Here is a 14,215-nt window from a genome sequence, read left to right on the forward strand (position 1 = left end):
ATTACCTCACTTACAGATATAAATAATTAGACATAGTAAGCACCATTTATATAAATACCCACCTCAGTATTATCTTATTACCTTTTTAACTCTGGTGGCGAGGTCCTGAACAAAGAGTTTTCGCAGGTTGTGTAAAGTCTGAAGTTCTTTTGCCTTGAATTAAGAACAGCAATGTTTTTGGAATTTGGTCTTTAAATATTTAGTATAACCAAGGGGAAACCCATTAAACATCCCACCATCTTATTTATTTTCAAGCTTTTCTTACCACTGTCTCTTCCAAACCCTTCAAATCTTGTCTTGCTTGTTCTCGTCTATCTTGCATGACTCTAAACAGCAGAATATACATATTTTCAACTCTGATTCCATGAAGTTAGTTTTATTTTCAAATAAATTTTACATGCCTTACAATCTCCTTCTAAATCTATAGTTTATTAGAAAAAAAAACTACTACTATAGCGTGTAGAGATCAAATAAAATGTAGCAGAATTCAAAGAATTAGGAAGGAATGGTTCTTATATTTTAGAATATACCACATAGGGGACGCCTGAGTGGCTCAGTGGGTTAAGGCCGCTGCCTTCGGCTCAGGTCATGATCCCGGGGTCCTGGGATCGAGCCCCGCATTGGGCTCTCTGCTCGGTGGGGAGCCTGCTTCCTCCTCTCTCTCTGCCTACCTCTCTGCCTACTTGTGATCTCTGTCTGTCAGATGAATAAATAAAAAAATAAAAAATAAAAAATCTTTAGAATATACCACATAGAACACACTACTATTTATCCAAAGTAATTCTGCTTAAACTGGGAATTATAAACTATTGAAGACTAAAACATTTTATGTATTTCATATTAAAGTTATTCTAAACAGAACTATGGTTGCGATTCGGCAGTTTGTGTAACACCAACTCTGAAAGTTGGTCCTGAAATGTGACCGTACTAATAAGAACAGTTCCATTTGTAAATCATCTGTCATAAATTCAAGAAGTGAGGAGTTATAGTCATGAGTTTTCTACATGCTGAGATTCTAGAAAACTGAGTACTGAGTATACTCTCAGTACACCAGGTAAAGTAAAGGAGGAACACTTCTTTTTAAATTTCACAGAAGGCTTTTGTGGCAGATCCTGAAATCTTCTAAATGACTTAATGATATTTAAGGTATATTTTTATAATGAAATCCTGACAGAAGTCTGAACCTGCCTTCAGTGAAGAATATAGGACCTTGCAAATTTTAAGGTATATATTAAAACTCAGAAGGTTTAAGAAAAATATCCTTTAGCCGATAAAAACTTAAAAATGCGTCCACTGGGTACATCCAAGAGCAATGCCTTTTACTTTTGATTTTTTTTTTTTTAAGATTTATTTACTTATTTGAGAGAGACAGTGAGAGGAGAGAGAGAAAACATGTGAGAGCAAGTAGCGGACTCCTGGCTGAGCAGAGGGAGCCTGACAGAGGGCTCAAGCACAGTCACGACCTAAGATGAAGGCAGACACTTAACTAACTGAACCAATCACATGCTCCCACTTGTTAGTTTTTAAATTTGAATGAAAACATTTACTCACGTAAGTTCATGTAGTTTTCTGCTCTTTTCCTGATCTGTAGCTTTCAACTTCTCATGCTCTACTCTTAGACGTTCCTGCTCTAACATCATTTTCTGGTTTTGGCTGACAAAAGAAAAAAACGTAACACAGTATCGTATCAAAAAAACAGTATCAATTTTCTGAATGGCATCATTGAAATTCTTTCAAATTCTTAAATTCCATCATTTCGCTACTGAAATACTCAAGACCACCTGTTATACTCAAGACCACCTTCCCCACAGGGAAAGGAAGAGGACCTGGCTATTTTCAGTCATGAAATATTTCTCATATTTTGGTCTGAAGCCATGAATCTCATTCTGTATTTATCATTAAGGCATTAACATTAAGACCCACATATCAAAATTTGTCATCATTTTTTCTTACTCTCTTCTGGTTCCTACTCAACTCATGATTTAGTTGCAGACCTCCAATTTTTATAAATTCTAAGCTATGTATACATACAGCTATGGAAACAGAGAAAATGAAAAACCAAGAATACAATTATTATTCTTTTTAAGTTCTTGAATTAAAATAAAGTAAAAACTTAAAAAAAAAAAAAACCCAACCTTCTAAAACCCACATTTCCAAAAGTTTTTCTCTGTTAGGGAATTTTTAAAAAGGAAGTTAATCTTTAAAATCCTTTTTTCTAAGGATTTTATTTATTTGAGAGAGGGAGAATGAGAGGGAGAAACAGACTCCCCACTGAGCAGGGAGCCTTAACATGGGGCTCAATCCCACAACCCTGAGATCATGACCTGAGTCAAACTGAGCCACCCAGGTACCCAATTTTTAAAAATTTCACCTGGAACTTAGTTATGCTCTTAACTAAAAAGATTCTCTATGCGCAAGGCAAAATAAAAATTTTCAATGAAAAATGGAGACTTCTGAAAAGATATTATTTCCTCTTGCTAAACAGTCAATCTTTCTGAGTTAGCTTCTAGTATCTCAGAGGGAAGAAAAGTATACTTACTCTTGAAGATCAGTGATGAGTTTTTCTTTTGCCTCAACTTCATCTCTCAAACTACTAATCTGTTTTTGATGAGTTTCTCTGTGGCTTTGGATCTGCTGTTCAACTGCTTGCTGAAGTTATTGGGAGAAAGGGATTTAAATCAGATTAATCAAGATTAAGAATAAGAACAATGGATTAAAGTCATTAGAATCCAACATTACAGCAAACTTGCCTTAACTTCATTTGCAGTCTGAACCTTATTTAAGTGCTCCTTTTCCATCTCATGTACTTTCTCTGTTTGGATAGAGAGAAAATAGGGAAGATATAAGCCTTAAAGTTCTTCCTATAAACCAAGGAGCCAAAGGTTTTATGAAGGATCTGTTGCTTGGCAGTACTTGACTTTAAATTATCTAAATGCTACATAGTAAATCTTGCTCTCCAGCCTCAGAACATATTTACTAATAATATAGTTATATCCTTTATATTGATATTATAGTTTATTTTCTTTGCCTAATCCTGGAACAGATGGGTTAGGGCATGGTAGGGGCTAAGAAGCTTTCTCTATCCCCCTATGTTAAGATTTATACACTGCCCCCACCCCCCGCCACACACACCCCACATAACTTTGTTGGAAATTCCTAGATTGGCCACTTGCATATTCAAAAACAATTTTAAAAATAGGTCTCAAAACCATTTTAAAATATATTATTTCTGTTCTAAGTTATCCATATGCCCACTATTTTCAGTGTAAATGTAATTTACTACAATTATACTAAAGAAAGAATTAATATATGTAGAACTCATAAAAAAAATCAAAAGTTAATACCTTGTGCTCGAAGCTGGACTAGTTCTTCACTGAGGGAATCAACTGATTCTTCTAGCTGCCTTTTCTTTTGCTCCACATTTTGAAGGTATTCAGTCAATGATTTGATTTTGGCTTCATGCTTTTGGGAAAAATATACTGATATGAAGTGCCAAAAAATAAAATCTCATGCACACATTTTGTTCTTAGGGACAATCTGAAAGTTAGCAGGTTTTCTCTGCATATCTAAACATGTAATATTACAATGATAATTTAATTAAGGAAATGGTCCCCTGTATAGCTTACAACACTTGCAAACTATGGTACTGAAGGCAGAAATACGTGATATCCTTACTAGTATCTCTGTCTAACATTACTCTTTTTTTTTTTTTTTAAGATTTTATTTATTTATTTGACAGACAGAGATCACAGTAGGCGGAGAGGCAGGCAGAGAGAGAGAGCAGGAAGCAGGCTCCCCGCTGAGCAGAGAGCCTGATGCGGGGCTTGATCCCAGGAACCTGGGATCATGACCTGAGCCGAAGGCAGAGGCTTTACTTACTGAGCCACCCAGGTGCCCCTAACATTACTCTTTTTCCCTACTTCTACAACTCCTATCTTGGTGAATGGCCTCAACCATTCAGTTGCCAAAGCCAGAAAACTGGTTCTACAGTTGTCTACCCCAGAATTCTAGATTTTTCAAAAGCCAAATCAGTCACATTTTCTAGCAAATTTCTATATATACCATATACATGTCACTAAATATAACCTAGTTAAATTCACTCATAAACTGCAGTGAACGTAGGAAGAACTAATTGACCTTTATACTGTTACCCAAAATAACCCACAGAAGGTCATTTTCCTTAAAATTTTTTTTTTTTAAGATTTTATTTATTTGACAGAGAGAGATCACAAGTAGGCAGAAGAGGCAGGCAGAAAGAGAGAGAGGAGGAAGCAGGCTCCCTGCCGAGCAGAGAGCCCGATGCAGGACTTAATCCCAGAACCCTGAGACCATGACCTGAGCTGAAGGCAGAGGCTTAACCCACTGAGCCACCCAGACACCCATTAAAATTTTTATAATCAATAAAATGTATACATGGCTGTTCAAAGTGAAGAAACTTTGTTCTGTTATACATACTTGAGAGATACGAAGCTGGCATGCTGCTAATTCCTTTTCATTTTCTTCCATTTTTTTGTTGCTCTCAGTTTGTGTGCTTTCTAACTGTTTGCAGCGTTTTACCATTGTTTTTACTTCTGACTTCATTTTGCTAATGTAGAGCCTTGCAACAGTGAACTCTTCATCTATCATGCCAGTTCCTTCAGGCTGCTGTAAGAAAAAAATAAAATAAAAAATTAAAACCAAAAATGTCCAGTTTGTGGTTACCTAATTAGACTCTAAAATCTTTTAACAAAATAAGTATTACCCAATATTCATAAAAAGTATGGAGTTTTTCTTTCATTAAACAGTGTTCTTAATAAAGGGCAAGTAAACTTAGCTTTAATTTTTACCTTCCCTGTTTTCTAAAACTTAATGTTAATACATGCTTACAAGGGAAAACAACAAATGCAACCTAAAAACAAACTGAAGACACTGCCTCTTTCAATTTTTAGATTTCCTCTTCACTGATAATCATATGTAAGCCCAGTATAAAACTTAGTAATGATGTTTAGGGGCAGAGACAGGATGACTTTTAAGTTCAATAAAGAAGAACCGTGGTGGGGCGCCTCGGTGGCTCAGTGGATTAAAGCCTCTGCCTTCGGCTCAGGTCATGGTCTCAGGGTCCCGGGATCGAGCCCCACATCGGGCTCTCTGCTCAGCGGGGAGCCTGCTTCCCCCGCTCTCTCTGCCTGCCTCTCTGACTACTTGTAATCTCTGTCTATCAAATAAATAAATAAAAATCTTTAAAAAAAAAAAAAAAAGAACCGTGGTGACTGTATATTCCCTAAGTTTCATGGGTTTCATTAAAAATTCCAGTACAGTATTCAATGTCAAAATTAAGTGGAGCTTGAGAAGAAATAAGACTGCCTTTGTTTGTAGAGGATAGGATTGTTTAAAAAACAACATCTAGGGGCGCCTGGATGGCTCAGTGGGTTAAGCCGCTGCCTTCGGCTCAGGTCATGATCTCAGGGTCCTGGGATCGAGTCCCTCATCGGGCTCTCTGCTCAGCAGGGAGCCTGCTCCCTCCTCTCTCTCCGCCTGCCTCTCTCTCTACTTGTGATCTCTCTCTGTCAAATAAATAAATAAAATCTTTAAAAAAAACAAAAAAACAACATCTAGAAACAGTAAGCCATTATAGTTAATATTGCAGAATACAAGATTAACTTATGAAAGTCATTCTTATACCAGCAATGAAGAAGGGAATGTGAAATTAAAAAAACAGTGGCACAGACATTAGAATGAAAAAAAGTAATACTTAGGCATAAATGTAATATAGCAAGTATAAAATCATTATGACAAATCAATAAAGAACTAAACAAAATGGGAAATAGTCCATAGATGTCAGTTCTTCCCAACTTGATCTACGGATTTAACATAATCTTAATAACAATCCCTGCAAGTTTATCAACAGACACTAAAGTTTAAACGGAAAGGCAAAAAACCTGAATAGCCAAACACTACTAAAGAACAAAGTGAGAGGATTGATACTACTCAACTTCAAGACTTATTATAAAGCTAGAGTAATCAAGATGGTGTGGGACGGGCAAAAGAACAGATAGTAATTGGAACAGAACAGACCCCAGGAACAGACACACACAAATACAGTCATTTGATATCTGTCAAAGGGGCAAAGGCAATTCAGTGGACAAAGGACAGTTTTTTCAATGAGCTGTCACAGAGAAAATATCAATCCAGACGTAAAATAACAAAGCCTGACAGACCTTATACCTTACAGAAAAAAGAAAACTCCAAATGGATCATAGACCTAAATGTAAATGATATAAAACCAAAAATCTCCAGAACAGGAGAAAATCTAGGTGACCTTGGGTTTGGACGTGAGTTTTAGATACAATGCCAAAAACTCAATCCTGAAAGAAAAAATTTGTACGCTAAACTTTATTAAAATTAAAAACTGCTCTGTAAAAGATGCTGTTAAGAGAATGAAAAGATAAGCCATAGACTGGGAGGAATATGTGCAAAACACTTACCTGCAAAGGACTGCTACCCAAAACATACAGAGATCTCTTTAAAACTCAAGATAAGAAAACAAACAATCCCACTGCAAATTAAAACAATAAGATAATACTATACATATACATGTCAAACCAAAAAACTGATGACCTCAAATACCTGTCAGCATGTGAAGTAACAAGAGCGCTCATTCGCTGCTGACAGGAATACAAAATGCTACAGCCACTTTGGGGGTTTCTTATAAAGCCAACTCTTAACATATGTTCTAGCAATTATGCTCCTAGGTATTTTTACCCAACTGAATTGAAAAGTTATGTCCACAGGAAAATTTGCATACGAATGTTTATAGCAGCTTTATGTGTAATTGCCAAAGACCTCAAGTAACCAAGATGGCCCTTGATAGAGGAATGGATAAACTGGTATATCCACACAGTGGAGTATCTGGTGATAAAAGAAATGAGCTATCAAGCCATGAAATAACTTAACTGCAGGTTGCTAAGAAAAGCCAGTTGAAAATGAAAAATACTGTATGATTCCAACTATATGGTATTTTGAAAAAGGCAAAACTATACCAGAAAAGATCACACTGGCTGTTGTTCAGGGGAGAGGGGTTAATAGGGCAAAAAGCACAAGGAATTTGTAAAGGAGGTGAAACTGTTCTCTGTGTATAACTATACTGTAATGGTGGTTTTGTATCCTGCATCTGTCAAAATCCATTAACCATATGACACAAAGAGTGAATCATAATGTAAAAACCACAAAGTTAATAAAGCAAAAGCAATGCTTAATGATGATGTTAAGAGGAAAAGAATTATATACAAATGACAAAAATACTGAGAATCCTTTTTTTTTTTTTTTTAAAGAATCTATTTGCAAGGCTGACTTGGATCAAAATGCTATAATGGTATAGTGAAAAAAACAGTCCAGGGAGTCAAGGAACCTGTATTTTATCAATGGCGCTGCCACCGAAAAGAAACAATTCCTTCTCTTTTTCTATTTACCATTTTTTCACTTAAATTAAGACTTAGTTGAACATAAAATGGAAATACTTTTCTAAAAAGAAGCTGTGGGGCGCATCAGTGGTTCAGAAAGCTAAACATCTGCATTTGGTTGAGGTCATATCTCTGGGTTCTGGGACCGAACCCCATGTCAGGCTCCTGGCTCAGTGGGGAGCCTGCTTCTCCCTTGAACTCTGCTCATTCTCTCTGTCCCTCAAATGAAATAAAATCTTAAAAATAAATAAATAAAGACACAAATCTATAGAACAACTTTTGAACACCTGTCTTGTGTTTAATGATATGAAGTAAATTTACTTTTCCATCCCTGAAGAGTCCCACATAGCTCTATACATTAGTTCACCCTCAATGTTCAGAGGGAACATTTTGGAGAGAAGAAAGAGTAAGTCACCCAGTATTTAACATTTTTCTTTTTGTCTCAATGGCATGAGCCAACATTAAAAAATGATGTATTAGGAGATGAATCCTTGTCTCCATCAAAACACAGCAGCTTTGAATAACAATTAACAGAAGGAATGTGTACTCCATATTGGAAACTTTTATTTCATTTTCAAATGTTGTTAAACTGGGCATCTTATTCTTAGTAGGCTGTCGCAATAAACCTTAGTGTAAGTTGGTTCTTTGTTACATAATTAAGCTTTAATCAAGAAGAAAAAGCCCAAACAAATACCTACTGCAACATACAAATCTTTCATATTATATACATGTGTTTGCAGTTAAGAGTTTTAGTTTGCTTTTTTTGGTCTAAGTTTTAAAATTTACCAGGTCACTAATCTTTTCTTCTTATCACATGCCCAGTGCTAACATAACTAATGTTAGTATCCTAAAAAAAGATAAGAAAGAATAAAAGGCATATAGGTACTGCAACATTTTGATTACTAGTAACTCTGAAGTTCAAGGTATTATTCTCTACTGTTACATGTCTGAAATTTTTCATAGTAGAACTTTAAAATTAGTAGTGCTCACCTTTTTTATCTTTTCAAACATTTAAGAGCAACCACAGGCCAATTCATTTATGAGTTAACTCCCTGAGCTAATCTTCACTGTTGCCCCAGTTACATACTTTCGTGTCCAGTAATTTATTAACATGAGCTCTAAATGAAAAATCTTTACATGGAAGAGAAAAAACCAAACAGGGATCCAAATAAATGATACTGCTTTTGAGCATCTCATATTCTCTTCCTCTTTCCTCACCTATTTAAAATGAAATTAATACCTACATCTACTACACATTGTTGTTTTGAATGAGATAATGGGTATGAAAAGAACTTTGTAAAAGCTAAGTAGTAAACAGAAGTATGAGTTCTCTACTGATAATCATACTTAGTATTTGGTTAGTATACTTACCTTTACGTCATTATTTCCTACAGCAATTCCGATTTCTGCAAGGTCTTTTAGTAAAGATGCCATCATCTCAGCAGCTCGTTTCTTCTGGTGGTTGGTCATTTCCTTAAGTTTCTGAAGTTCAGCATCTATACTTGCTAAGGTTGCCTAACAGAACCCAAAACAAAGGCACAGTTAAACCTAGTAAGTGAAAGATTACTTCAAATATTGACAGGTATTTCAGTTCACCCAGGACTCACAAAAGCATTATTTTCTACTTTCAGTTTTTTGAACTAACTGACCTACTGAGTTCTGGGATAGCTTCCAGTTTAAACTTAGAAAATATTTTAGACCTAGCAGACTCTGTAAAGTAGCCAGATTATGCCCTTTGAAAACAGAGAGTCTGTACCATTTCACTATATATTTTTAAAAAGATTTATTTAGTCGAGAATGAAAGAGCAAGAGAACACAGGCAGGGGGAGCGGCAGAAGCAGAGGGAGGAACCCAACATGGGGCTCCATCCCAGAGCTGAAGGCAGTTGCCCAACCAACCGAGCCACCCAAGCATCACCCCATTTCACTAATTTTTGAGACTGGGTTATGTTTTCTACCTAGAAGTGAGGAACTTCCAAAATAATTAGATTGAATTTTCTTTTATTACCATAGTATATGTCTTATCTTTGGAAACAGAGTCTGAGCAAAATAATGTTAGAATAGAACTGAACTTTCTAGATGGTTTGTGTGTTTCATCTATTTTCTATATATACAGTCACTGGAAAAGTCCACTTGATAATTACTGCTTCTTTGATATTATGACATAAGCAATTATCTAGGAGATAGTAATGAAGTAGTATTACTGAGTTTAATTAAGTTTAAAATAATAGCTGCTTTACCAGCAACAAAGTCACCATAATTTTGAAAAGTCCAACCCAATTTGGCCATATTAAAACTAATCATTATACCACAGGTCAGATATTAAAAATCAGTAAGTTGCATTAAAAATTGCAGTTGCTTGGGGCACCTGGGTGGCTCAGTGGGTTAAAACCTCTGCCTTTGGCTCAGATCATGATCCCAGGGTCCTGGGATGGAGCCTGCATTGGGTTCTCTACTCAGTGGGGAGCCTGCTTCCCCGCCGCCTGCCTCTCTGCCTACTTGTGATCTCTATCTGTGAAAAAAATAAATAAAATCTTGGAAAAAAAAATGCAGTTGCTTTTAATAAAGATGCCATTATTTCAGTTTGTTGTTTTTTCTGGACATTTCCCTAAGTTTCTGAGTACCAGTAGTGTGTCCACCCAGTTTAATCTAAAATACCAGGCATACCTTTCAAGTCTCATAAGGCAGTGTGCATTAATAACTCAATCACCAGGTATTTTCTCTAACAACTGAGTACCAATGCTGTACACATATAAAAAGATACAGAACACTGTAAGGTTTCTAACTTCTACTACCAATGTAGTGCTGACAGATTCAGCTTTGTAACTGAGACACAGAAAGAACTGTCATAAAGACTGAAACTGGTGACCGAAGACCAACTTACAGCTTAGAGTTGTAAGAAATTCCTGTTGTTCTTCCAAACAGTAATTAGATGTGCTAATAATGCAAACTCAGTAAGAGTTATAAGGGCACCTTGACCTCCATGCTATTAAATTGTAACTTTGGAGATTAACAGGGAAAAATGAATTTCTCATCGGGGGTATGAAACCTTTAAAAATAGTATTGACTGCTTTTCTTTAAATAGGTGAACACGGACAGAGAAATAAGTAGTGAACACTGACACTGAGTTCAACTCTAGATGTGGTTTCTGGATAAGAAGTTGGTATTGACAGTAATAAAATGTTAGTAAGAGAGTTCTTCCATGATGCTACTTCAAGTATAGTAGTCACAATCACAGTTATATACTACCATTGGCATCACTCTAGGAGGGTGGCAAATCCTGTCTTATAGCAATAATAACAAATAAAGATCCTAATTTATTGCAGAATCGCTAGGAAGAGCCTTCACTGTGCTAGGTAGGCTCTGCGTCGGGGGCTGGGAATGTAACAGTAAACAAAACCCAGGTTATAGAAAGTTGTATCTCCTTCTCTTATTTTTATGTGCACATTTCTTAACAGTCATCTAATAACATTATTGAACAATTAGAAGTTAAACTTATTTTTCCTTTAACATTAGACTATTGGGAATAGCCAACAAGTCTTCAAATGCATTTTAATTACTTTTTAACAGATCTTCAGGAACTCAAAGATAACTCTCTTCCTTCACCTCTAAGGTTTTATATAAAGGAGGAACTGAAGTTGATGCTTAGAATGCCTTAAGAACAGATACTATCAGTATTAAGCTTACTAGAAAGAAGCTAGTTAATTTCAATTAAGAATACTTTTACTAAAATATTAAGAAAACAGAATTATAACCTACCGATTTCTGATTTAGTTCATCACTAAGCAATTCATATTCCTTAGTTTTATCTTCAACTTCCTGAGATTTCTGATCATAATTGACAGCAAGCTCCTCTAAGGCTTGCAAAACTTCTTTTACTTCTTCTTTAGAGGCATCATTTTCTGCTTGCAGGCGATTCAGTTCAGCTTGCATGTTATCTTGATCCCTTCTCGTAGATGCCAAAAGCTACATGAAAGAGTAAAAGTATACAGGTTTTAAAAAGGTATACGAGTTTAACAAAGAATAAAATGCGGATGCTATTAACTGTGTGAGCACTTATTCATTCAACAGATTTACTGACTACTATATTCAGGCACTGTGAGAGACACTGTGGGACACAGCAAGAAAATTAAAAAGACTGTCTTTGAAGAATCTAGTAGAAGAAAAAAAGGTACATAAATAGATGCAATACATGACGGAATGTTAACTAAGAGCCATAAAGGAGGGAGAGGACGTGACAAAGTGCTTGGCAGTACATATGTATGTATTTATGTATGCTTAGTAGTATTTAAAACAGAGAGTATTTCTGTAGGTTATTCATGAAGAAGGTGGCAAGAATTGGCCAACTTTAGTCATGTGCAAATTAATTTAATGTAAAGGAAAAGGCATACTAGGTTCATGAATAATGAGCACAGAAAAAGAAATTAGTAGATGTTTAGAAGACATGCTTTAAAGTTTAGATTTTCTTTGGTCAAAAAGGGGTGGCACCTGAGCTATGCCTCAGGAAAACTTAGCATCAACATACAAAATTTGAACTGCAGAGAAGCCAAGAGGCTAGTTAGCAGAATACTGCAAATGTCTATGGTCAATGGCTTTTAAGTGGGAGAGGCATCTGGAAATTTGTAGGAGTATCTCTAATGCTGCAGAATGCTAATGGCACTTAGAAGTGGGGTCATGCATGTTAAATGTCTTATAACACACTGCACAGAATATTATAATGAAGAATTGTGTAGATGTTTACTAGTGACCTTTCTGAGAAAACATGCCATAACTGAAGTACAAAGATGATGTGACCAGGACTAAGTGACTGATGGTGGCTATCTCTTCTTTATTGAAGCTATATAATCTTTGCCTCTATCTCCAAAACAAACCTTGAGTGAAATACCATTTTTTAATTATCCCCCTGCTCTGCCAGATAAGATAAACTGAGGGTCTAAACTAGGTGACAAACTAGAGAAGAGGAACTTGAAAGAACTATTATCAAAGTAAAGAAGGCAAAAATGAAGAGGTTTGATGAAGGAAGACATGGTGAGAGAGGAGTAAAAAATGTTTCATTCAATGACATTCTCAATCCCACAGTCATACCTTATATTATACAATTATTAAAGACAGGTCCAAAGCAATTCAGAGATAAGTTATTTTCTTTTTTTTTAATTATCCCTTTAAACCTATATGTGTGTTTAAAGTGAGGAACGACAATACAACATTGTGTTTTTAATATTTCTTCCTTCATTTACATGTGGAAATACTCTCCATAAAGGGAGGAACAGTCTAAAGTTATCCCAGCCCAGTGTAGTAAGTCTTTCTCAAGAATTAATAAGACATGTTTTGGGGGAGAGTAAGGACGTAAAATAGCACTGTATGTCAAGCAAGGAAAGTAGAAGACTGAGTTAAAAACTCCAGTAGAACTATATGAGAAGAATTCTGAAAAAAGTTTCCTCTCCCCTCCAGTTAGAACTCAAACTGAAAAAAACAGAAAAACCTTAAGAGGAAGTGAATCTTTGCTTTAATCCAATGATGTATCATATGCACAGTGAAGCACGGGAATATTAAAAAAACTTGTTGATGTACTCCAGTATATTCTAAGCTCTGTAGGTTCTTTTATGTTTAAATAATAGTGACAAACTATAAAGCTTTTCTGAAAGCAGTATGTAAGGTATTCAACTTACTTCTTCTTGATCCAACATTTGTGTCTTCAGTTTCTCTACCAATTGGCTCTGTTGATTAATTTCTTCATCCTAGAATTTTAAAGTAGTAAGTTAACGAAGTAGCTCACAACCAAATTCTATTTTCTAATACAAATAGTAAGATTACTATTCCCCCGACCAAAATATTTCAAAACTGTTTCTCTAAATTCAGCATAGCTTATTTCAATCTCCTAGAAAAAAGATGAAATAGATGGAATTTCTTTCAATTAATAATTGTAACATCACCCAATTTAAAAAGGCTTGTTTATTAAAAAAAAAATAGTTTAAACGCAAAAACAATAAACATTTTAATCTATTACTGAAAATTATGGCCAGGCAGTTATTCCAAAACTGCCCTGTTTAAAATACATATAAAATATCACCTAAAACCAAAACCAGAACTATTTACTTCTAGTCTCTCCACTGCTCTTGCTTTCCCCTTCTTTTTCTGGTTCATAATTTATTTTTCACACTACTAACGGACATAATCAAAACAGGAAAACACTATTTCCACTTTATTTTGTTCCCTCTCTAATCTCCTGCATCACCTTTGAGTCCTTAGATCCCTGATTCTAAGAAATTGTTTCATTAAGGCTCTCCAATGACCCAATGCCAAATTTCCTTTTGAAAATTCTTTTAAAGGGAAAAAAATAATTATGTCTCAGTTTCTGCACTAAAACAGAAACTGTGATTTTGTATTTTTATTAATACAGATGACCCCTGAACAATGTGAGGGTTAGTGACGCTGACCATCCCCCACCACAACAGGGTTAAAGATCCACATATAGCTTCTGACTTACCAAAAACTTAACTCTTGCTAGCCTGCTGTTGAATGGAAAGCTTACCAATGAACAACTAATACATATTTTTTGTTAATGTATTACATATATTTATATTTTAAAATTATTTTTAATTTTACATTTATATTTTATATTTATAATTATATATTTTATATAAAATTTTTATTTTATATTTAAATGTAATTCATATTTTTAATATAGCAAGCTAGAGAAATGTTATTAAAATCATAAGAAAAATATATTTATATTACTGTATTTATTGTAAAAATCCATATCTAAGTGGATCCATG

The 14,215-nt window shown here is 35.1% G+C and overlaps 1 protein-coding gene across 1 annotated transcript in view; it reads right to left on the reverse strand.

Annotated features, from left to right (window-relative positions):
* The window catches only part of KIF5B (kinesin family member 5B), a 46,695-nt gene that overhangs the window by 8,510 nt on the left and 23,970 nt on the right, over nt 1–14,215 (reverse strand). Inside the window, exons 13-22 of the mRNA XM_047741028.1 lie at nt 13,108–13,176; nt 11,198–11,404; nt 8,811–8,954; nt 4,456–4,644; nt 3,345–3,462; nt 2,751–2,812; nt 2,540–2,649; nt 1,552–1,653; nt 266–326; nt 82–153 (exon numbers count right to left, since the gene is read on the reverse strand). Coding sequence (XP_047596984.1) covers nt 82–153; nt 266–326; nt 1,552–1,653; nt 2,540–2,649; nt 2,751–2,812; nt 3,345–3,462; nt 4,456–4,644; nt 8,811–8,954; nt 11,198–11,404; nt 13,108–13,176 — 1,134 coding nt within the window. The remainder of the gene's footprint in view (nt 1–81; nt 154–265; nt 327–1,551; nt 1,654–2,539; nt 2,650–2,750; nt 2,813–3,344; nt 3,463–4,455; nt 4,645–8,810; nt 8,955–11,197; nt 11,405–13,107; nt 13,177–14,215) is intronic.

Source organism: Lutra lutra, chromosome 8, assembly GCF_902655055.1.
Source record: "Lutra lutra chromosome 8, mLutLut1.2, whole genome shotgun sequence".
Classification (NCBI taxonomy): Eukaryota; Metazoa; Chordata; class Mammalia; order Carnivora; family Mustelidae; genus Lutra; species Lutra lutra.